General features: G+C 40.0%; 1 protein-coding gene across 4 annotated transcripts in view; it reads right to left on the minus strand.

Moving 5' to 3' along the window:
* LOC123520044 (dolichol kinase-like) overlaps window positions 1-25,979 on the minus strand; it is a 48,921-nt gene continuing 22,942 nt past the window's right edge. The window contains exons 1-8 of one of the 4 annotated variants that reach the window (XM_045281902.1): window positions 14,023-14,159; window positions 13,545-13,680; window positions 11,414-11,537; window positions 10,884-11,055; window positions 10,346-10,569; window positions 3,186-3,439; window positions 2,463-2,604; window positions 1-1,755 (exon numbers count right to left, since the gene is read on the minus strand). In XM_045281902.1, coding sequence (XP_045137837.1) covers window positions 1,249-1,755; window positions 2,463-2,604; window positions 3,186-3,439; window positions 10,346-10,569; window positions 10,884-11,055; window positions 11,414-11,537; window positions 13,545-13,680; window positions 14,023-14,125 — 1,662 coding nt within the window. In that variant the 5' untranslated portion in view covers window positions 14,126-14,159 and the 3' untranslated portion in view covers window positions 1-1,248. Of the gene's footprint in view, window positions 1,756-2,462; window positions 2,605-3,185; window positions 3,440-10,345; window positions 10,570-10,883; window positions 11,056-11,413; window positions 11,538-13,544; window positions 13,681-13,857; window positions 14,160-25,979 lie in introns of those variants that run through there. The other 3 variants (XM_045281903.1, XM_045281905.1, XM_045281904.1) reach the window with 3 other exon arrangements.

The raw sequence follows: 25,979 nt of genomic DNA on the forward strand, positions 1-25,979 counted from the left end.
TATATATATATATATCATCTTTTGGGCTCAGTTATTACAGACTGAATACTTTCATAGGTAGGAACTGACTGAGACATATCTGGAAAGGATTTTTTTCATGCTTATGTCAACATGCATATGCATAATATAAAAGAAAAATGAAATCAAAAGCTACAGTATTGGAGAGGGACAGATTCTGGTTATAAATATTTTTTTGCACACTGACATTGTTATGGAGTTGGGTACACAGGGTGGGCTGCTGTTTCCCCCAATATCATCACAGAAAAAGGTAAGTTATTTTCTCGTACGGAGATGGTTCTCAAATCTATGATCAGTAAGACATAATAAACACAAAACAAGACTTCAGAGTACACTTAGAAAGCAAAACCAAGCCATAAAATTCATAGTATTCTCTCTTCTTTGAGAACTGTGAGTGTGGAAACCACAACCTTGAGACATGGTGTTGCCAGATGCATATCTAACTGTTTTATTTGATACATAATTCTTGCTTACTTAAAAGTATTTTTAATGTAAAGTAATTATTTATATAACACACACTAGGGTTGTTAAAAATATGTAAACATGAGAATAATAGGTTTAAAAAAAATTCCACATCCATTGTCGGATACTGTGAGCTCTGAGAAGAAAACAATTATCAAAGACTCAATCGTATGGTAGCCACACTTACATTCATGGCATGTGGATACTATAAATATGAACATTTTTTTGCATTTTATGGGGTAAATAAAAAATCTGAGAAAATGCACTCAGACAGGTCCCCTGTCTCTGACTAAGCACAACTCTGTACAGGTAGAGAATAATAACTGAGAATGTTATACATGCATAGATACATATAGGTATATTTTTTGCTTTCACTCAAAAAAAAATTGAAAGAAATATGTAAGTATAAATTTCAGATGAATATCATAATGAAGCTCATTCATTGCCTACTTGCCTTCATGTAACACTTGTAAGGAGACCACACATCTCGGCTGCTTAATTAAAAAATCACAGTACCATGACAGTTACCCAGTAAAAATGAAAGGCTTGCAACCACTTGGAAAAACAATGTTATGCTAAATTAAGGTGAAAGACTCGGTCAATTAATATACTACTTGGAATGGAAGAAAAATAACAAAAGGACTAATATTTATAAACAGGAACTATCCAATTCATAACCAAGAAAAACACTGTAGCATCAGAATAGCTCCAAGGTACACAGCCATACAAATTTAAGTATTGGAAACTAAAAATGGTAGTAACTAGAACCTAAAGGTCCATAAGAGGAGTGTACAGCATGAGGGGCAAGACAATGTTATCTACCTGGTCAGTGAGAGCCTCCACTACAGCCACCAAGGCAGCAGACACCAGCAGGCGGCCCCAACCACCCAGGGACAGGTGTACCAGGCCTCCCCCCACCAACACTGCCACAACTGCCAACTGTGCCACCACGCCACACAAGCTGCCTTCCACTGTCTTCTTGGTACCAGACCACCGCCTCCGCCCCAGGTACGTCCCCCCCACAGAGGCAGCTGTGTCCCCAACTCCAACAGCCAGCACCCCTGCCAGCAGGGGCAGCACTGCATTGGCCTGCCATGTTTCACCTACCTTAGCCTCCCCTAGAGGGCACGGCGTGAGCCACAAAGGTGATGACACACCTGCTAGCAGGTAAATGTGACTCAACACCAATGGGCCTTCATCCTTCTCATCTAAGAAAGGAGTGAAGGCTTGGCTTATCACATCAGCGAAGGGCGGGATCTTCTCGACTCTCATCACCTGCAACAAAGACATTATTATACCACTTCTCAAAGCCACTGTTTGTACAACTACTTCACTGTAGCTTCAAATACAATTTGTTACTATACTCATTATAATGACAACAGCTATCAAGAAAATTACAATTTCTCTGTGAATTCAGCATCATAAACATGCTTCTCATCAAGTAAGGCATTTTATTCACAAAATTCAATGTAAAACACATAGATATTGATCTTGCCTGTTACTTTGCCACATTTCATAATGATAATTTTGAGTAATGCATACACAAGTCTAGTCAATTCTGATTCTAGTTTTTACATTTGCCAGACTCAAACCTCATACCTAAAATATTCATATTCATTTTCGTTACAAATCCTCATCCTATCTATATAGCAAGCTGATATCTCTTTTGAAGGAGGACAAGTAAGATTAAGACAGTATCCATACATAAAGTGATATTACACCTCACTAACACACCATTATCTCTACTATTCACATAATTAAATTTTTCAATTATCAAAAAATATCATTTACAGCATGACAAGAATTTTTTTTTTTTTTAATGCAAGAGGGGAAGCTGGCCAAGGGCAACAAATATTTTAAAAAATGCCCACTTGATTGCCAGTTCCCTTAAAGATAAGTAGGTTATTCATACACATTAATTACATTGTCCTTCTCCACATAAGTTTCAACTAAACCAGAGTACAGTAGAATCACCTCCCCACCTCTAGCAGCAAACAGGCCATGGTGGCAGCAGTAGCGGCCAACACAAGGAAGGACGGCTCCAGCAACACTCCCGGGACAAACACAAGAGTAATCACCACATGGTACACTTTGCGCAGGACTGTGGTAGGCAGGCAGTTCTTTCTGTGGATTTTTCTTTAAATTAGGTCCCTCATCACAACCCATGATGCAAGTGAATCATAAAAACTACAATGACAAAATATTTTTGTTTCCAGTGATACTAATTAATATGATTATAGATAAATGTGATTTGAAAAGAAACTACACTTGCCTAATTTTTTTCAGGTGTTGATAATCACATGCACTGCAAGCAAAGAGTTTGGCCATGACAATAAGAGGGGGAACAATTTATCACAAGTAACTAATTGGATGACAATTTAAAATCGCTGATAAAATCTGAAATTCTGATAACAAATTGCTTGACCAAACAAGTCAACAGAGAAGACAGACAGCCACATCAATATAATAAACTCTGCTGCCGTGACCACTCCTTTGGAGATGTATGGATAGTTGAGACTGAATTCCCAGGAAGCATGTGAGGAGTGAATTAAGCATCTGCTTCAATTATGTCCACTAAGGAATAGGACAAAATATAGTTAAAGTGAAACACTAGATACACCTCAATGAGTTAAAGATGAGGATAGACATTTACCTCTGTTAACATCCCAACTAGTTACTTACATACAGTAACAGAGTATCATTACCTTCTGGCCCAGGTTGTGATGGAAACTGCAAAGATGGTGAGCAGAAACCACCAGCCCATGAGGAAGAGTCTGGCAGGTGAGAGGTTGAGCAGCTCCCACAGCCACACAGGCACCCACTCCCCCAGTAGCAAGGAGGCCAGGCCGACTCCCACCACTCCACATACACACAGGTACGGCAGGAACAAGCGTGGCGCTCGCAGCATTGGCACGCTGTAAATTGTGCCCACCAGCACGGACACCACCACAATGGCTGTCTGGGGCATGGAGAACAAAACTCAAATGTTGTGCTACACCACAAAATATGATGTTAATAGATAAAATTTTTAATTCCAGTCTAATTAGTTAGTACTTATAACTCAAATCATAACTAATGCATACATAAATTTCAAAAGGTGAGTCACTGCTGTGGCCTATCATACATCCAGAAATTCAACACTGATAACTACAGTAAAAACTCCACAGCACTTGAAGACTTGACTTTCATTGAAATAAACAGAACTATCTTTATGTGTGACAATTCAGATAAAAAAAAAGTTGTACTATACTGTGGCACTGCAAAGCTATCAACTTTGAATACTTTAACTATATTAATTACATTTTTCTTTTTTTACTGAAATGTAATGTATTGAATGGCAAATGCAACAACACCTGTTTAGTCTGTCTGGAACAAAGCGAACTCTTAATGTTAGCATTGAAATAGAAACTGCCATTCCAACTTGTATGGGGCTCGATAACACATGAGTGGAGACAGAGTGGAGACAGAGAGAATAAAAAAGGAGATTATTGATAACTAACTTACAGATGGCTAGTGGCTGCTGCTGTGAGCTCAGCCTAAGCTGAAGCAGTGAAAGCCTTTCTTAGCCTTAGCCTGAACTTAACTATACTAAATGGAGTCTTACATAGGTAGTGCAGGGTCACAGAGGTGCCATGTATTTACCTAGTTGTATTTACCTAGTTGTAGTTTTACAGGGCCTGAGCTTTATGCTCGTGTGGCCCCATCTCCATATCTACACTTATCCAATCTTACTTTAAAATTAAAAGTATGCACACTCGTTGCAGACACTACTACTTCATTTAAACTGTTCCACGTCTCAATACATCTTTGTGGGAAACTATATTTTTTAACATCTCTCAGACATCTTCCTTTTCTCAACTTTTTACTATGCGATCTTGTGATTCGAATGTCATATTCTTCTCTCAGGATCAGTTTCTCATTATCCACTTGGTCTATTCCGTTGATCAATTTAAAAACTTGTATCAGGTCTCCTCTCTCCCTTCTTTGTTCCAGGGTTGGTAGATCCATAGCCTTTAGTCTCTCCTCATATGTCATCCCTTCAAATTCTGGAACCATTCTTGTAGCCATTTTTTGTACTCTCTCCAATTTCCTTATGTGTTTCTTTTTATGAGGGGTCCACACTACTCCTGCATATTCCAATCTGGGTCTTATTATAGTACTTATCAATTTCTTCATCATTTCTTTGTCCATGTGGTGAAATGCTACTCCAATATTCCTTAGCAAATTATATGTTTCTCTAAAAATTCTATCAATATGGCTTACTGGTTGATTGTTTTCTTCCATCGTCACTCCTAAGTCCTTTTCCTTTTTACTTTCTCCAGTTCTACTCCATCTCCCATCTTATAGATTCCCACAGGTCGTCTTTCACTCTTTCCCATTTCCATGACATGGCTTTTGTTCACATTGAATTCCATTTCCACTTTTACTCCATTCCCAGATCTTATTTAGGTCTTCTTGCAGTATTTCACAATCCTCTTTTGCTTTATAACTCTGCACAGTTTCGTATCATCTGCAAACAGATTTATGTAGCTGTTCACTCCTTCTGGCATGTCGTTAATATAAATGAGGAAAAGTATTGGTGCCAATACTGACCCTGTGGCACTCCGCTTTCTACTGCTCTCCACTTGGACTTCATATCTTTAACTACCGTCCTTATTTCTCTCCCCTCAAATAATTTTCTATCCATCTCAATGTGCTTCCTTTTAAGCCACCCTTCTCCTCTAACTTCCATAGTAATCTTGCATGTGGCACTTTGTCAAACGCCTTTTTAAATCCAAATAAATACAGTCAACCCATCCTCTCTCTCTTGTACTCTATCAACTATTCTAGAATAGAAACTCAATAAATTAGTTACACAAGACCGTCTTTTCTAAAACCAAATTGGCTATTTGATATTAATTTGTTGTCTTCAAGGAACTCGATCCATTGTTTCTTTATTATTCTTTCACACATCTTGCATATTACACTAGTTAGTGATACCGGTCTGTAATTTAAAGGTTCTTCCTTCCTTCCACTCTTATATATGGGAACCACCTCAGCTCTTTTCCATTCTACTGGTACTGTTCCATTTTCTATTGAGCATTTTATGATGTTGTATATAGGACTTGCTAGTTCTTCCCTACATTCTTTCAGTATTCTGCCTGAGACTTCATCTGGTCCCATTGCCTTCTCTTCATCCAGTTCCTTCATTAACTCTTTTATTTCAAGCTTGGTTACTTTAATCTCTTTCATATAGATTGTCTCTCTATTACCCTGTGGCCTTTCAAATTTGGATTCCTTAGTAAAGACCTCCTGGAATTTATTATTTAATAGTTCTGCCATACTTTTGGGTCTTCCACCATCCCGTTCTCTCCTTTTAACCTTTCTATTGTTTCTCTTTGCCTAATTTTTCCATTTATGAATCTATAGAACAATTTTGGTTGCTCCTTACATTTTTCGACAATGTCCTTTTCAAAGTTCTTTTCCTCTTCCTTCCTCACCTTAACATATTCATTTCTCGCTGCCTTGAAGTTTTCCTTATTTGTTGGATTTCTATTTCTCCTCCACCTTTTCCATGCTCCATCTCTTTTCTCCTTTGCCCTAGCACACCTTGCATTAAACCAATCTTTCTTTCCTTCTTCTTTAGGTCTATATTTTGGGACATATTCCCTGACTCCTGTTTTGTATATTTCCAAAAATAAGTTATATTTCTCTTGCATTGTCTCTGAGTTTTCCATCTCCTCCCAGTTTACGTTTTAAAATAGTTCTTGAGATTCTCAATATCAGCCTTTCTGTAATTTAATCGGTCTCCTTTGTATGAATCGTCTCTATCTTCCTTTCCCTCTTCTATATCTATTTCTAATATTACATGGTCACTCTTTCCCAATGGGCACTTATATCTTATATCATCATTCATTTGTATAGCCCTTGTAAAATCTAGGTCCAATCTCGCCGGCTCGTCGTTTCCTCTGAATCTTGTGCATTCCTTTACTCTCTGGTCCATCATATTGTCTATCATTAGGTTTAGGAATCTTTCTCCCCAGGATTCTTCCCCCATACCACTTTCATAACTTTCCCAGTCCACTTCTTTACAGTTGAAATATGTGGTCGCTGCTTGGTGCAGGTAGATGAGCTTTGGTAGTGGTAGCCTTAAGAGTGTTGTGGTTGCAAAGGAAAGGCTTGGACTTAGTGCCTATGACTGCACAAGGGGTCATTAAGGCAGACATGTCAGCTTGTGGTCAATCATTAGCTAAGATTGAAGAGAAAGCACCACCAATCTCAACAAAGTAACTGCCGTGGGTCAGGATCGCACTCGCACCATCACAAATTACGGTCACCAGTCGGCAATTGCACTGCCTACCATCTAGAGCAGTGGTTCCCAACCTGTGGTATGTGTGCCACTAGTGATATGTGAAGGCCTTCTAGGAGGTACATGAGCACTTTTGGGATCATATGCAATCTTCAGTTAAATTAAATTACATTCAATTCTCCATTAATGTGAGTTTGAATAACACCATTTCGATTTGATGCGACTTTATATTAAAAAGATACGATTAAATAATGCAATTTATTTGATTTAACGCAGATTAACTTGACTTGATGACATTACGTACAGCTACGCTGCTCCTGGTGGGAACAGCACTGGGTCGTAATTCGAGAAACTTTACAATGAGCAGAGTAACTTCTGGCCACGGGTATCCATGAACACAGGAAGACATTGTTGCCATGGTAACGAGGTTGCTGGTAAAATCACCTCTGGAGGATGTGTTACTGTCTCATATATACTGTATTTGATGGCTCATAAGATGCACCCAGTTTTGGCAGATATTGAAATAGAAAAAAAAGATAAATGAGCAGAATTAAATTCTGAATATGAAGTGAAGGATTTCACCTGACATTTGATGACGTCCATGTATTTCGATCATTTTAAGCTCCCAATATTTTGGATTTAAAAACTTTAATATTTGCTAGCAGCCTATGTACCAATCCTGTTGTGAGACGTAAACTTGTACCTGGCATATAGCATCGGCAGTGACTGTGAGAAACTAAAAGGGTAATGATCATAGTTTTTTCTTTTTCTATTGTCATTCTACACATTATTCTAATGTAGTATTTTAGTACATTTTCTAAGCTAAAGGATGTGTAAAAGCAGATTTACTAACCTTATTTTCTAAACATACTTTATTTGAAATATTCATTACATTTCCAAAACAAAAGAAAGTATGGAAATATTTTCTTCTATTCATCGTGAAAAAGATGCGTGCGGTTTTGATTGTATGAAAGTGTGTCTTACCTTAAGGAGTAATGGCATCACACTGTAAAGAATGCAGTGAAGCTTGCCTGTCTTTGGCATGTAATCGACCGCATTTGTTTTGGTACATGCAATGCAAGGTGCATGGTCACTTGGCAAATTCTTCCTGACTGGTGTCATTCTATGTGAACTACAGTAAGTATGGTAAATATGACACATTATGTATATATTGTTACCTTGAAAGAAATAGTTGTTTTGTGATGTAATATCAATCATCACTTTGTTTACATGAGCAAAGATGCCTGGGGTTTGATTTTAGAGCCTCTGTTCTCATAAACTTACCTCCAATCACTGCCTCAATACTGAACCTTGATCTAATAGGACACAGACTCATTTCTTTTTTTAAAGATGCGTGTTATGAACCATCAAATATGGTACATTTATTTTTGCTAAATATTATTATTATTAGCTTTTTACAAGCCTTACTACCAAGAAAGGATTGTTTTGTGATGCACAAAGTGAAATCTTGCACAGGACATGGAAAACAAAACAGGAGATGAGGAGCCATTGTCCACCAACTATCAGTGAAGGCTGATTCTTCTTCTTTTTGTGTATATTTTGTATATATATAAAAAGTATGGGCCATTAGTTTAAAACAGCGATTCCAAACTTTTCCCAAGTGAGTATCACTTGAAGGTCCCATACAGTCCCCCTCTTGTATATTCCAGGTGAACTCCTTTCCAGAAAATATTAATTTATTCAAAAATAGAACACACAAATGAACTAATAACATGGCACACAACACATCTTAATGTGAGGAATGCATCTGTTTCTTCTCCACCTGTTGATCGATGCCAGTTTATCTTGTGTGAGACAACAATATTTTTTCCGAGAAATGAATGAATCCGATTTAACTAAAAATCGTATATGATCCTGAAAGTGTTCATGTACCACCTGGAAGGCCTTTGTGTAATACTAGTGGTACACGTACCACAGGTTGGGAACCACTGCTCCAGAGGATTTCAGAGCAGAGATACAAACCGGATGTGATTTAAACATTACTAGCTCAACCTTGATTCGTTCACGGGAGGTTCTGCTGAAACACTGAACTGCTCACCCCATTCCTCTACACTGACTTCTAAGGGACAAAGATTCTTAATTGAGTGCATGATAGTTCCCCTTCAGTCAGCAGTATTGGTCTTGACTCCTCATTAATTTAGTAATTTAGTAATAATCATGGTTCCTCAATGTGAACGAGTACATCTCCAACGATAGACCATTGTGTTCCCTGATCTGGCAATCATACTTCTTAGATTCTCTTAAGGATGATAAATATTCAATTATCCATCGCTTCCACAACTCATTTGATAATTTAGAAATGTAGTGCATACATCAGGTCAAATGAGAGACATTTAATTTGATGTGGGATCTTTAAGCAGTAACTGTGGGATCTTTAAGCACTAACTGAGAGGGAGTTAAGGGGAGGGGGTTCACCTAAATTCCCACTGACATAACCCAAAGGTCTGTTATTTACTGCTGCTTCTTACGCTAAAAGGACTGTGTACAACTCTTCCTTAGTTACTAGAGCTCTTCCTGATACCTTCTTCAGGCTGGTCTTAATGATACCTATACATCTCTCCCAGATAACTCCATATCAAGGTGCCCGTGGAGGGATAAATCTCCATTTGCACTTCATTTTGTTAACCTGTTGATAAGCTTAACATCCTTCATCAAATCTAATAAAACCTTAGACCCATCTTTGAGGGTAGTTGCATTATCACTTAGCAGGATTTGAGAAAATCCTCTTCAGCTACAGAATCTCCTAAAAGCATTTTAAAAGGAGTCACAGGTTAGGTTGTGTACCATCCCTTAATGTACTACTCTGGTTACTGTGCAGGTGAATAGGATGATGTACATTTTACTGGTTGTGTGCCTTTCCTCTTTGGTAACTATGGCACCAGTATAATCTATACCCATTACTAAGAATGGTGCCAACTTTGGAATGTACAACCTATTGTGGGGTAGGATCTGTGTGATGATAAATGTGAATCTTCCATTAAGGCTAAGGATGATAATTGTGACAACAACTCTGATCCATACCACATGATAATCTCTAAGCTTTACCACTACATATTATGTGTGCACTTTTATTCAAACTGCACATTTTGAGTTTGAAAGCCACAGAAGAATAAATCTATTCAACACATAATGCTTACAAATTCCTGGTAGGGACTTCATTGTGTTTATGTGCATGTGTGCACATATATCAAAGGGACTCTGGCCAAGGGCAACAAAATTGATCAAAGATTAAAAAAAACATTAAAGGTGCCAGTCTCTGCCCGACTCCAGTACACATGAGCAGGGAGATAAAATTCCTCAGTGTAGCAAAGCAGCATTCTTTCAGTCCTATTAATGGTAAATCCTGGAACTGTGTCCATTTGTTTTTTTTCCCCAATCTCACAATCTAAGCTGATATATGAGAAAAAATGTCAAACATGTGAAATTAAATGTACCAAGTTGACAGTAACCTTTTCTAGGAAATTTAAAAGTTTTTTTGTATCATTTTATCAATATCCATTAAATGTTCTAATAAAACCTAAACAATGCATATACAGCCTGCAATGATGGACCCACCTGGATGAAGAGGCTGATTTGGTGTGGATGAGAGAGCTTTTGTGGCCAAAGTATTCTGGAGATGATACCGTGAAGGGAGCAAGTGACTGCCAGGGCCACACTCTGCCCCATCACTGCCCCCTCACCCAGACTGAAGCTGCTGGGGAAGGTTGTAAACAGCCAGTGGGTGACCCTGAAGAGCAGCCACGAGCACAAGAGGGTCAAGGGCAGGGCCAACACCGGATCTGATAGATGTATGTTTGACTGTATTACTATGGAGATGCTAGTGTGTTTGATGAAAAAATAAATAATCAGATTTCATATTACAAAGAAGAGGCAAAGACATACTTTACCAAATGTGAAAATGAAAACAGAAAAGGACAAGCAGGAAAAACTGGGTAAGTTGAGTAACTTTTCATAATGATGTTATTTTCAAGTAGAGAAGCAATGCAAAGAAGTACAAGATCAAGAAAATTCCTTTGTATAATAACAGAAGAAAATCAAGTTAGAAAAGAGAGTAAGCCTCATCCTCTAGCCAGTCTTGAACCAGCTCACTCACGTATGTCAGTGAGGAGAGAGATGGCAATGGTGGTGGCCAAGGATGGAGTGTACGGATGAGTGAGGAACTTAAGGAGAAGTGAAGGTTTCTGCCGAACTTCCTCCGTTTTAGCCATCTTTTGACCATGAGCCAGGCACATTTCCTGGTACAGGTGGGCTCCACACACACCCACCTTTCCCATCAAAGACACAAATAAAAAAAAATAGATATATAGACATTTCTAAACACAAAAAGCCTAGCCTCCTAATATTTCTAAATGAATGTTATAGTGTTTAATCTACAGAAGCTTACTGTCATAGAACAAACAGCCTACACAGTAACTAACAATGACAAAATACACAAAAAGCCAGCCAGCTCTATTCTTTCCTGACTAATACCATCCTTACATTGATTGGCATAATTTGTTAAGGGAACCACATCACAAACTATCGAATACAACAGTGTCAAGTGAAAACTGCTCTCAGCACACATGCATAGTGAAAGTAATTTGTTCCCAGAACCTGCAAGTGGACAATGGTAAAGTCAATCACCTGAATGGCCAGCAGTGCTTGGAGGTGGGGCAGGGGGTGGCAGTGTCTGTATGTGTTGTAGAGGCCAGGAAGACATGCCAGTGGCACCAGCACCACCAGCCACACCCCAGCGGATGCTCCAGACCTGCCAAGCACACGTCAAGTCACAAATAGCTGACACTTCCAGGTCTTCATGTCCACTAAGACGAGTTAGCTACTGAAGTTACATAATGCAATAAAACATATCTATCTTACAATGATCTAAACACATTTAAGAGGGAGGATTCAAGATATTCATCCCATTCTTTTGACTAACTCTCTCAGATCTGCTCAGGGACTGACATCTAAATCAGCTTTTTTTTTTTTTTTTACTTTTCTTACCCTCTTACATAAAAGAATAAAATAAAATAAAAAATCCACCTTGAAGTTACTATACAAACTCAGAATCACAATAATTGGCATCTTCATGACCATAATCACATGATATATTTCGAATAAATCTTGTACACTTGAATTCCTACCAGCTCTCCTTGCATGATAAAACATCACTAGTCTTATCACAACCTTGACCTCAGTCACCTGCTACACAGCACAACATAAATGATGCCCTTCTCCCTTAATCCTGAGAGAAGAATATGACATTAGAAGCACAAGATTGCATAGTAAGAAACTGAGGAAGGGAAGATGTCTGAGAGATGTTAAAAAATATAGTTTCCCACAAAGATGTGTTGAGACTTGGAACAGTTTGAGTGAGGCAGTGGTGTCAGCAACGAGTGTGCATAGTTTTAAAGAAAAATTGGATAAGTGTAGATATGGAGACGGGGCCACACGAGCATAAAACCCAGGCTCTGTAAAACTACAACTAGGTAAATACACACACACACATTAATTTATTTGCTGATGATGCAAAATTGCTAAGAGTAATCAAAACCCGAGAGGACTGTTTGCTGCTGAAGGAAGTTATAAACAAATTCACAAGTGGAGTAAGGGATGGAAGTTAGAGTTCAATACCAAGAAATGTGACATAATGGAATAAGGAAAGAGTAAGAGAAGACCAGTATGGAACTCTCTGATGGGAGAGGAACAAATAATGAAGACTACAGAGGAAAAAGATCTAGGAGTGATTATACAGGAAAATCTGAACCCTGAAAAACACACATAAGAAATATATTTGTATTAGTATATAAAACGTTGACAAATATTAGAGTGGCATTTAAATACACGGACGAAGATATGATGAAAAAAATTATTAAGAGCATGATACGTTCAAAGTTGGAATATGCAGTAGTGGTGTGGTCACCGAGCTTGAAAAAACATACAAGAAGATTAGAACAGATCCAGAAGATAACTACAAAGATGGTGCTTGAACTAAAAGACCTAACATATGAAGAAAGGCTGGAGGAAATGGGACTGCAAACCTTACCAGATAGAAGAGAATGAGGAGACCTAATAACAATGTATAAAGTAGTAAATGGCATTGAAAAGATAGACACGACCTGGTGCTGGTGATAGAAGAAGCTGGAAGGGCAAGAGGGCATGTAAAGATTAGGATGAGGCAGTGTGAAAAGGATATTGGAAAATACAGTTTTCCACATAGAATGGTGGAAAAGTGGAATGCATTGAATAATGAAGTTGTTACAGCACATAATGTGCATAACTTTTAAAGAAAAATTGGATATATGGAGACATGAAAACAAGACACTCTGAGCCCTGTTCGAACCCTGTACAATAGAACACATACACACACAAACACACATGGATCCAACCAGTCGTAATTATAAAGTACAACAGTGATGTCGGTTAACGTTTACTATCAGTCCTTGTCAGCAGTGCATGACACGGCTGCATGTTGTGTCACTGTACTTCATGTAGACCTATGAATTTTTTTTGGGGTACTTAGCTATTACTGACTTACATTAATTCTTTTGAAAATTAACACATCGCACCAAAAAGTCAGATTAGGTTTAGGTTAAGTTAACTTCAAGTTTCATTTGGATTAGTTGGTCATGGATACCAGAATAGAACAAATTTCACATTCTTAAAAAGGTCTAAGAAGACTAATAGTCATGTTTGGCAAACGAAGGACCTCTTGTAAATATTTACCGTGACATCTTTCATCACATCCCTACGGCCCTACCAACCGTTGACTCACCGCGTGTTGAGACAGTTGAGGTGCAGCGGGTCAGCCACAGGCAGGGTGGGCAAGGTGGTGAGGGCAGCCTTCAGGGAGTGCTTCACCCCCTGGCTGCCACTCCCCGTGCTGGCAGTGTTGGTCCCTCCCATGGGACCTGTGTGATGTGGGGGTGTGACCTCCTCAACACAACATGGCATGCACTACTAAACAATCACAACCTATCACCAGTGAAAATTAACCTATTTGGTCATTAATAAATTAAGAACCATGTATCTGTATCAATAACTAAAAATGGTGAACCACAACCCCATCATTCTGATGCCATACACACACGCAGGTTAGTGGTGGCGGGCAGTGGTCGGCTCAGCTGCCTAGTAACACCGCCTGACAGGTGTCCCCTTATCACCGGGCAACACACGCCACACAGCTGACAGGAGCTGCAAACCAACCTTTCTGCACGCCCCATCACCTGGTATGGCCAATACGTGCACGGTACCTGGAGGGGCCTTGGCTTCTCCGTACACCATAAGGCCGGCGTGCCCTCGTCCGTCAGCTGCAGTGAATGAGGTAAACAAACTGTGGTGACAGAATGGCTTCATTCAAAGGTCGCCAGGTGGCGGACGTACTACGGTCTGTGGCATTGGTGACCTGGTTATCTCTAGATCAGAAAAAAGTACGATTTTTTTTCTTAATTTCAAGCGATGATTTAGGAAAAAAAAAGAAAAATAGATCAGGTTTTTCTGTATGTCTGTATCGAATGTTCCAAACACCATCCCTTCAAAAGTTCAAGATCGCTGTATTTCAGTTATAAAATTTTCACGAATATGGAACTACAATAATAATGATGATAATAATATTATCATTATATAATAATAAATGAATAAATAAATAAATAAAGTACCAAGTTAATTCAAAGATACAAGTGAACGATGCTAGAGGTGATATACATAAGTCATCCGTATATTGCACTAATGGCTTATAAAAGTCGCTTCTTCATATGGTTATTATTCGTCACTGAAATAGCTGGTTTGACACAGATAAGAAGATTACCACTATCAGTCTGACTCACCTGTGGCCAGACAAGGTCAAGACATGAAACCCTTGACCCGTCTGCTACCATGGGCGTTGTAGTACGTACGTTCAAGTCGCTATAGCTTGGAGTCAGCTTCATCGAGAAAATAAAAATAAAAATCACGTTCCTATTTCACTTAGAATTATTAACTTTGTAGTACTTTTCTTAGTGTTTGTTATCTTACGTATGTATATTCGTTTCACTACTTGATGAAGCAGTTTCCCTACTTGTAATTCTAACAAAAGTGACATCTGTCCCCTCTACTTTTCCAAGGTAGCTGTCATTAAGAATGTTTCTGGTGCACATGTACATAAATTTGATCGCTTTTAACATAACCTTGCCACACCCTAAAAACTCTCTGAGGCGCTCAATCAATTTCATTCTGGGAACTCTGTCATAAGCTTTACTAAAATCTATAAATAATACATACAATGTTTTTCTTTTAAACAAAGCATAATCACACAACCTTAAAGATAAAACCTGCTCTATACAATCCTTGTTTTTTTGTTTTTTTTTGAGCTCCTGCTTGACATTTATCAAAATTACACCAAAGTTTGATTCTATTGAGTATTAATCTGTCATAAATTTTTGCCAATGTATCCATTATACTGATTCCTCGATAATTATTGCATAATAAAGAGTCTCCCGATTTAAATAACAATACAAGTTTACTGTAAGACCATGACAATGGCTAGCAACAACATGTAAATACTATGCTAACAATTGATAACAAAAACAAAAGCCATGACACAGGAAGTTTTCTAACAATACCAGGACATATACCACAATACACACACACACACACACACACACACACACACACACACACACACACACACACACACAGAACAAAAAGAAACACAAAGAAACTAGAGAGAATACAGAGGGCAGCAACAAAGCTTCCATCAAGTTTAAGTGAATTGTTATGAAGAAAGGCCACGAATATTAGGTCTTAAAAGGTGGCCATACACGTAAAAAACAATCGTCAAAATTTTGCATCAAAATTTTGACGTGTAACTTTGATACAAAATTTTGATGCATAATTGCCCACACACGTTAGGTGTTTTTCCCATCAAAATTTAGTATAGTCAAAATCTTCGACATGGATGCATCAGTGGCCATAGCACTAGTGTTCGCATTGGACTCTGATAAAACTGGTAAAAGTCGGAAATGGTCAAAAGACTGGTTTTTAAAACAGGAAAAATTTGTTCGCAGATTATTTATTTTTTTCTTCAGATTTTTTACTGTGGCGGAAGTAAAATGCTCACGATATTTCTGCAGTAGAATGTCATAGGCCTCGGCTTTCTTAGCACAATTGCTATAATCATCCGACTTAATTCTACACAAGCCTGGCAAGGTCCGATACACTCCTAAAACTTCAATCAAAAATTTCTTTTCGGCCTCCTTCTTCGCAGACATGGCGATCCTGTCTCCTCGTCAGTCACCTGCGAACTAAACAGTTTGATCAAAATTTTGACTGGACCCCACACACGCATCAACAATTTGACGACTCGTCAAAAAATATCAAACGGATTTGATCAATCAAAATTTTGCTTCAAATCTTTTTTTGACAAAAACGTCCTACACACACTCAAATTTTGCATCAAAATTTTGATGTCAAAATTCTGATGCAAAATTTTGACGCTTTTTTTGAACGTGTATGGGCCCCTTTACAACCTTAGAACAAAGAAGGGAAAGAAAGAGGAGATCTAATATCAGTGTACAGAGCGATGAATAGACTAGAGATATTAGATAGAGAAGACTCACTAATCTGGGACACCAGTGACACAATATGGAAAGAAATTAAGAAAACACAACTGCAGGAGACATATCAAGAAGTTCAGCTTTCCACAAAGATGTGTAGAGGTGTGGAATGGTTTAGATAAGATAGTCATTGAAGCAAGAACAATCAACAAATTAAAAGAAATGCTGGATTAGCATAAATATGAAGACGGGACAGCACAAGCATAGCTCTTTTCTTGTATGTTACAACTAGGTAAGTACAACTTACCAGGCGCGGCGAGGCAAATGGGCAAGCCTCTTAATGTGTAGCCCCTGTTCAACTAGCACCAAGTAGGTAGGCTACAGGATGTAACTCGAGGGGTTGTGGCCCCGCTTTCCTGGTGTGTGGAATGTGGTGTGGTCAGTCCTACCCGAAGATCAGTCTATGAGCTCTGAGCTCGCACCGAGATGGGAGAAGGCTGGCTGGGTGACCAGCAGACAGCCCGTGGTGAATTATACACAGCCTTTTTAATAGCCGCTTTAGTGTAGTGGTTAGCACGCTCGGCTCACAACCGAGCGGGTCCAGGTTCCAAAACTGGAGCGACGAGGCAAATGGGCAACCCTCTTAATGTGTAGCCATTGTTCACCTAGCATCAAGTAGGTATGGGATGTAACTCGAGGGGCTGTGGCCTCGCTTTTCCGGTGTGTGTGTGGTGTGTGATGTGATCTCAGTCCTACCCAAAGATCGGTCAGTATGAACTCTGAGCTTTTCCGTAGAGGAAAGGCTGGCTGGGTGACCAGCAGACGACCGTGGTGAACACACACACACACACACACACACACACACACACACACACACACACACACACACACACAATGTCTGGGAGAAATATGTAACAAAGACGGGACGAAGAATTTAGCAACATTAATTCTCTGAACTGTAAACATATCTATAAAATCACATAGCATACCAATAAATCCTGTTTCATTTTTTTTTCTTTTAAATGTCAGTGTCGCGCGCGCGCACACACACACACACTCACACACACACACACACACACACACACACACACACACACACACACACACACACACACACACACACACACACACACAGAAAGAAAAAAAAAAACGCGATATCTATAATAAACGAAGGAAAATAAAAAAGGAAAAAGATGTCTTCTAAGAGTCACAGCAACATATTAAAAAAGACCACAGGAAACATTTGCCTCAGGAGAAATGCTTTGGGGACCGTTGTGAATGCTTTAATGATAACACCCATTATTTATTTATTTATTTGTCGAGTGTGAAAGGAATGTTACCATTGAAAAGAAGCTGAAAAATATAAATAAATAAATGAGTAAGTAAATGAAAGCTGGTAGTCGATGTGCTCCTGAGAGGACTTACTTAATAATGAATGAAAGAAATAGTGAGACTAAATAACAGAGAGAGAGAGAGAGAGAGAGAGAGAGAGAGAGAGAGAGAGAGAGAGAGAGAGAGAGAGAGAGAGAGAGAGAGAGAGAGAGAGAGAGAGAGAGAGAGAGAGAGAGAGAGAGAGAATAAATACGAAAAATAGAGAAAAAGCGAACAAAAGCAAGAAAAAGAATGAAACAATACGAAAGAAAAAAGGGAAGATAGAGAGAATGAATACGAAAAATAAAGAAAAAAAAAACGAACAAAACAAGAAAAGAAGACTGAAACAAAAAAAAAGAAAGAGATCGAGAAGATAACGATGAATAACAAAATCACACAGTACCAAGAAAATAGCAAGAAGAAGAAACAGAAGTACGTAAATAACAAAAAATAAAACAATGAAGCAAACAAAAACGATTGCGGAAAAAAAGAAAAGAAAAAAAAGAGCTTTACGTAGTTGAAAGAGCGTGTATACAAAATGCCTACCTTACTTGTTGACATCACTACAACGCTCACCTAAATGAAATAAGCGTGTTCCCTTCACACTACACACTTCTCATTATAACAACTGGTGATTATGTGAAGTGAGAAGAAGTTTTGGGGGTTCGAGTTCCAAATAGTCTGGAAGTTTGAACTCGCGTACACCTTGAATTAACCCTTTACCACCATGACGCGTTTTCATATTCATTCTGGGTACTATTTGGCGCTTTTATATAGCCTCAGAAATTTATGTAGGGATTAAAATAGTGAAAACTGTGCTCATTAATCTCCTGACCTCCATAGACTCTTCCTAATGTAAATAAAATCGTCAAATCATACCCAAAACACATGGTAAAAAAAAGCGTCCCAGTACTGGAAGGATTAATAGGCTGCACTTGGAATCATCACCTTTTTTTTTTCATTATTATGGCGACAGTTTAATGTGAATTCTGCGTCATTACTAGGATAAGCTTTCTTGATAACCCGGCCAGTCGTCACCTGTTATATTCTAGTCCTGATGGATGCTCAAAGCGTTTCAAGAAGTGGAGTGATACGGAATTCATAATTTTAAAGCATTGACGACCATTTTCTACGCAGTGTTCAGTGGTGTCCCTACAGAATATTGACAAGCACATAGCAGCTAAATAATGAAAGAAAAATGTCAATAAACATATATAATTATACACAAACATACCTATAGCCACATATCATCGCCGTGCATAACTTAGAATAATCTTTTATAGCCTTTTTTTTCCTTCTTAGACAGTGTTGACAGCCTGATGGAGTATATGTACATTGCAACGCTCTGTTCTTGATCACGTATACTGTAAAGCTTTGTTCTCTCGTGTAGGCTGTTTGAAAAGGCCACAGAGATATTTAGTCAGGTTTTCATCAGCGTTTTTCCCATTAATGATGCAGAATTTTTGTTAAACCATCACTACAACTAGAAAAAAAACCCTCTTAACTTCTTCAGCACTGAGGCGTATTTTTACCATGAGTTTTGAGTATTATTTGACGATTGTATTTTTAGGAAGGGTCTTGGAGGTAAGATGATTAATGGCCAGAATCATCACTATTTTAATCGCCGCATACGTTCTTGCAGCTGTATAAAATGACGATATAGTAAGCACATTAACATGAAAAAGTGTCATAGTACCGAAGGGGTTAAAAACTACAAATATATTAAGTACAGTACAGAGTCTGGGAGTGTATTCCATTCACTCACTATTCCATTTCATGATTCAATTTCTTTCAGTTTCTCTTTTCGCGCCTAACTTGACGCATTGCTACCTTCATAATTCAGTGTATAATCTTCATCACTTAATCGCGTGAATTGAATAATGCACTGCAATTTCCTCAGTAAATATGTTCTGGGTCAGGCGGCGTGTCTTGTTAGCTTCCTTTGTTAGCCATTCCATTAGTCACCAGCACGACACACAGTTTGCTTGATTGATTTCTGCTATTTGTCATAAGTTATGGTTTACATATACTTTGATTTGTCCTCCAGAGAGAGAGAGAGAGAGAGAGAGAGAGAGAGAGAGAGAGAGAGAGAGAGAGAGGGAGGATTGAGGAGGTGGAGGTTCTGGTATAGGGAAGAGGGGGTGATTGGTGCAGAGGCCTCGTATAAACCAGCCAAAAACCAAGATTTACCTTCTGCTGACGAAATAACGATTGAGCAGAACGATGACCTTGCTTTGGTGGCACAGAACACACAAGAAAACACAGATGTTGTCAGCGATTCTGTCAAGTGAACAGCAGATCAGCAACAAATCACCGCCACACCTACAGGAAGGAACTGTCGGCGGGAATGAGACTGCTCCCTGCCATGCCGGAGAGGGAGTAAGTGGTGAGACTCGAGTGAGAATCCTGTAACAGCTTGAATCCCAACCGGGTGCAGGTGATCAGGTCCAGGAAGATTATTACGAAATCCAAGGCTCATGTAATGGAGGCAAGAAAACACGATTAGACCGAAGCGATTGCTACGTCGCTATAACAAAATGACGCTACAGAATACGTGGTGGGTCAAGGCGGTGAATTGTTGCGAAACTTACAGGAAAAATACAGTGACGTCTTGTTGTGACTGCTGCGCACGTCAGACAGAGAGGCGCCGGGCATCACAAAGCAACACGTTATCACCGTGAAGAAGGCAATCACCATGCAATAGCCTTCATGAGGCGGAGGCACGCCTGAAGAAGGAACGCGAGGCTCAGAAGGAGCAAGTGCGAGTGACGCTTCCTGTGCCGCAGAGGCACCACCGATACCTGATTAGTCATGTAGACAAGGCGATGAAAAACCTCCTGCGTGACCACTCAAACGTGTACGTGACAGTGTCACAGTGCCGCCCCTCAACGAGAAGCAGGCGTCACATGTCACTCTGGAAGGCCACAGGGAACAGGTGGCGGCTTTGCAGGAAGCAATTGCCAAGGATTGCAGGAAATAGAGGTCCGGCTCAAGGAGAAGCGCGACATGTGCAGGAATGGGCTGGTGACGCTCGCCGTGCCGCCAGGTCGCCGACATCTGTCGATTGTGCCCAATGGGGGAAGTAATTAACAGCCTCCAGCATGACCACCTTGCCATGTTAGTAGCGATGCCGGCCGCTGTAGCAACAGCAGGAGGAAGCGCACAGGGAACAAACGCAGCTGCAGCAACAGCAGGAGCCACGCGGGACTGTTGTGGCCCTCCATGCTGAGGGTTACATTATCATCAATATTGTCCTTCAGCTTCGTAATCACCACGACTTAATGGCACGGTTGATTCGGCAGCACGTAGGCACAGATGCTGACAGGACATGAATCGTGTATGCACCTGCCACCAGGGCTACCTACATGTATATCTATTTACACTTGGTGGATGATTTTTTTTTCTTTTACGTCACGGCGTGTAGGTACAGCATTCTGGATGCAGCGGCTCATTGCAAGATACAAAATTGCAACACAACAAAACACCTCTGACTCGAAAACGCATATTTTGTTTAGATAATTTATCTTGTGGTGCGCACGCGCACGCACACGCACAGACACAGACGAGGCCTACATTTGTTATGCCTAAAGACAAAAACGCAGACAGAAATTATGCTGCAATGCGCTAGACTCATTTTCTTTCATCATTGAGATCCCTAAGCGTGTTGTAAACGTTCTCTGATTTCCTGCTAGCGACAGACAAATAGGTACATAGTTAATTGGATGTAGATTAGCCTGACTCGACGTGACATAGCATCTGAAGTTCTGAACTATGAATGAAATCAGGCGATGCTCTTGGTTCCCTTTGATAATTCAACAATACACTGCATTCCATTGGCGAATCAATTATGCAAAAAGTTCAATATTTTCTTGTCATCATTGTACACCCAGAACAACAAAAACAACAACAAAACACACACACACACCGCTAAAAGCACTAAGAGGTGACACGTAACCTGCGCATGCGAACCAAAACTCAATCGTGTTCAAAGCGTCGCGTTAAAACCAAAGCAATGTACTTCTTTGATTTGGGACAGTGCTATACAGCAACCTAATGTTCGGCCCCTGTGTTGCACTCAGCCTTAGGTGATAAAAGAAAGGGCTATTCTTCCAAATATTTATCTACTGTACGAGGACATTGTGTCAAATAACTCTTTTTCTCTTCACTTTAGCTCATACGCTCCCACACACATTTCCAATATTGCTGCCACGTCTATACCACCCACATACTCTCCCACTCCCTCCATTTTTAAGTGACGAAATGACTGACAGAAAAAAAAGGTTCACCAATATATGAAAAAAATAAACAAAATCAGTCAATAATAATAATTAGATCAATGAAATAACTAGATGTTCTAATATGAATAAGTAAACGTAAATAAACCTAATAAAATTAGTACAAAGTAAATAGCTAAACAGCAAATACATGGATAAGATAAATGAAAATGTCTAATAAAGCTCAACAAACTACAATGCAGAGAAAAAAAAAAATGAAAATATTATATCTACTCCATTATACTATCACCGGATCAGCAGAAACCGAGAGAGAGAGAGAGAGAGAGAGAGAGAGAGAGAGAGAGAGAGAGAGAGAGAGAGAGAGAGAAATGAAAAGACACCCCAGCCTCATTTCCTTGTTTTTCTGTCTTCTGTCTCCTATGCACCTCAGACTGCTATGGTCCACACAACATTCACACACCGTCACCATTATCGGGTCGGGGGAGTTATACGTACGATAAACACTAAACAGCCCGACTCGCGTGTATATGTAGGAGCGTGTGGAAGTTAATGGGGTATCACTTCCACAGAGCCCATACACTGCAGTACAATGGTTGGGAGGGGAGACAAAGAGCTGGATCGCCTCGCCACTAAAGCAGGAGGACGTAAATATTGGCAGAGTAAATAGGTGTGTGAAAAAAAAAGTTTGTCCTTCGTCGTGTGTGTGTGTGTGTGTGTGTGTGTGTGTGTGTGTGTGTGTGTGTGTGTTCATTATATCCATTTTTTTTCTCTCCTAATAAAACAAACGATGAATTTGACGATAGAGAGGTGGAGCGGTGGAGGGGAGGTGGGCAGGAGACGAGGAGTAGGAGGAGGAAGAGGAGGACGAGGAGGAGAAGAGGAAGAGAGATGGTGGTAGTGATGGTTGTCGCTGCTAATGTGTTTACTCTGCTAATTTCGTATTTGTCGTTCTTGAAAAGTCTATTTGCATTTTTGTTCTGTCCTTTTGTCTGTCTATCTTTGTGTCTGTCTGTCTATCTATCTGTTTGTTTTTGCGTCTGTGTGTGTGTGTGTGTGTGTGTGTGTGTGTGTGTGTGTGTGTGTGTGTGTGCGCGCGCGCCCGTATTTGTGACTAAGAATATATGTATGTATGTCTGTACATGCCTGTATGTCTCTGGCTCTGTACTGCATACAGTAACCCCCCTCTCTCTCTCTCTCTCTCTCTCTCTCTCTCTCTCTCTCTCTCTCTCTCTCTCTCTCTCTCTCTCTCTCTCTCTCTCTCTCTCTCTCTCTCTCTCTCTCTCTCTCTCTCTCTCTCTCTCTCTCTCTCTCTCTCTCTCTCTCTCTCTCTCTCTCTCTCTCTCTCTCTCTCTCTCTCTCTCTCTCTCTCTCTCTCTCTCTCTCTCTCTCTCTCTCTCTCTCTCTCTCTCACACACACACACACACACACACACACACACACACACACACACACACACACACACACACACACACACACACACACACACACACACACACACACACACACACACACACACAAGACACCAGGAAACCTTGGAAAAATTTGGGGAAGGGCTGCTACATCATCCACGTCTCCGCCACCTGCTACCCCCAGACGTGCCTCCCGCTGCCCGCGCCATCCGACACCAGAATCGCGTGGCGCCCTTAAGAGCACCGCGCACTGACCGGTACCACCTTAGCGCGGTGCCCAATATGGTGCGAGCCATAAATAAATAAATAAATCAATAAGTGAATTCTTGGTTAAGTTAGATTCATAGTTAGGTTAAGCATTGTTTTAATGTTCCCCCCCCCCTCTACATTTTCAGTGTAAATTTTTTGTTGCACTGCCAAATTAATAAACCGTATATTATTATTATTACACACACACAGAGAGAGAGAGAGAGAGAGAGAGAGAGAGAGAGAGAGAGAGAGAGAGAGAGATGGAGCACACCTGAGTATGAAGAGAGACGGGAACAACGCACGCGCAAACTGATTATCAAGTAAAGACAAGGAGTGAGAGGCAGCCTATTGTTACCCTTCTAACCCGACCACTCCCCTGCCACACGCAACCGCTGCACGTTGCACGCTCAACAGGCGAGGAGTGGCGCGAGGGAGTTACTGCACTCTTAAACGTGACAGCAGTGAAGGCGATAGTGGAGCCAGACACATGGATTGGTGGCCAAAACAGTGTTTTCTGCCACGTCTTCGATTACTGAAGGATAGGCTACTGTTGTCTAGTCTGGAAGTAGCTGTGGGACGTGACATTACTGACTTTTGTGAAGGCGAGAGGACAAGAAATATGTTCTCTTTACCCACTGATTACTTGTGTATCACGTCTTTAAGTGGTTAAGTGATATACACACTAATTCAAGTGGTGGTTGTGGAACATGGCATTGTTGGGGTTTGTTAGTGTGCACAGGGACCAAACAAGAGGCAGCGGTCTCTCCTGCCCGATTCTGTCCCCATGAAGTTTCCAGGAGTCCGAGTGATATCTTCTAGTCTGGGACTTTGTCTCTGGCTCGCCTAACACTCGCTAATGTCTCCATGTATAGTGTCTGCGTGGTACCGAGAGGCTGCAAAGGACGTTCCGATTAGCAGTATTCGTGTGAGTGGTGGTGTGTGTACAGTACTAGACGCCACTCAACTTGAAATATTTGACTATTTTTTCATTGTCTTCTCCGCTTAGAAAGCGAAAAATTCACTTTGTTATCTCTAGAAGTGATACAAGAAGATGAAAATAACTTCTGCTGCTCTTCCTTAACCATCTAGCGTTTGTCTTTTGTGTATGGGAATCTGGATAAATGGGGAATCTTGTGAGTGTACAATCTATCACCACCAGCACCACCTTCTCCATCACTAGCACCATAACCCCACTCAAGATATCCGTCACCAAGATGTTCTCTCCCTAAGGTGACTCTCCCCACTGCCACATCTACACTGTATACTCTTTTGACTAGATTGAAATAATTGACCCGTTTCCTTGATCTTCACTTCTTACGGGCGCACACTGAATTCGTTGTCGTCTCCACCGCTGGTAAAGCCAAACACACCTCCAGTTACGAAACTTTCTGCATCAAGGGTCTAAGTGTCGAATACTGCTAAGCTCAAACACTTTCACCCATACAAGGATGTTGTGTAAAACGTTCTGCCTCGAGACGACCAAGAACTGAGGATAAATAGGTCAAACTTAGTAGAAAGTGAGAAAAAAGAATATATGTTGAAATTAAAGGAAATTTACATAGAAAATAAGGAAACTAAAAAGGACACATCTCTCTTGAATTTGAGAGTATATAAAAAAACGAGAATGATAATAAACAACCAACGATGCATAAGTTTTTGAGAATAAGAGAAAAATAGAAACATAATATAACAAAAAAACTGATGTATTAATTCCGAACACACGAAAAGAGAACTGAAAGAAAAGAAAAAAGAAGGAAACTGACGCATAAACTTTGAAGAATACGAGTAGAATAAAAGAGAAATAACATAACTAAATAAGAAATCTGGTGCATAAATTCTGGAATAAACAGGAAGAACGAAGAAAACAAACTTGAACCCAAAATAAAATACAAAAGAACCAAGAAAAAAAAACAATAGTAGAATAAGAAAAAATAAGTTCACAAATACTGGAAGATACAGAGAGAGAGAGAGAGAGAGAGAGAGAGAGAGAAAAGAAAGACCATAGGAAGAAGAAAAGAAAAATAAATAAATAAAAGGTTAAGAAGAGGAAACGTTGAAGGGGAGGCGCTGTAAAGGCAACAACTAACACCTCATGACAACCACAGCATCACATTGGGCAGGAATCATCTACGCCTGATCGTCTTCTCTGCATCACACACCAAAACGCCTTGCTATACCATCCGGCCCCTCACGCTACGCTACGCTACGCCCTCGCCTCGCTCATGGAGGAGGTGGGTCGTACGTTCACCTATTTTCTTTATGTTAGAGGGAAAAAGTGGTATAGGGCAACAAAAAAAGATTAAACAAAAAGGCCCGTTCAGATGCCAGTTCCCGAGCAAAGCCGAGTGTGTAAGCCAAAAAAGGATTGGGCGAGATACTAAGAGCTTTTTTTTTTTTTTTTTTGGTGTAGCA

The sequence above is a fragment of the Portunus trituberculatus genome, chromosome 46 (genome assembly GCF_017591435.1).
Source record: "Portunus trituberculatus isolate SZX2019 chromosome 46, ASM1759143v1, whole genome shotgun sequence".
NCBI lineage: Eukaryota > Metazoa > Arthropoda > Malacostraca > Decapoda > Portunidae > Portunus > Portunus trituberculatus.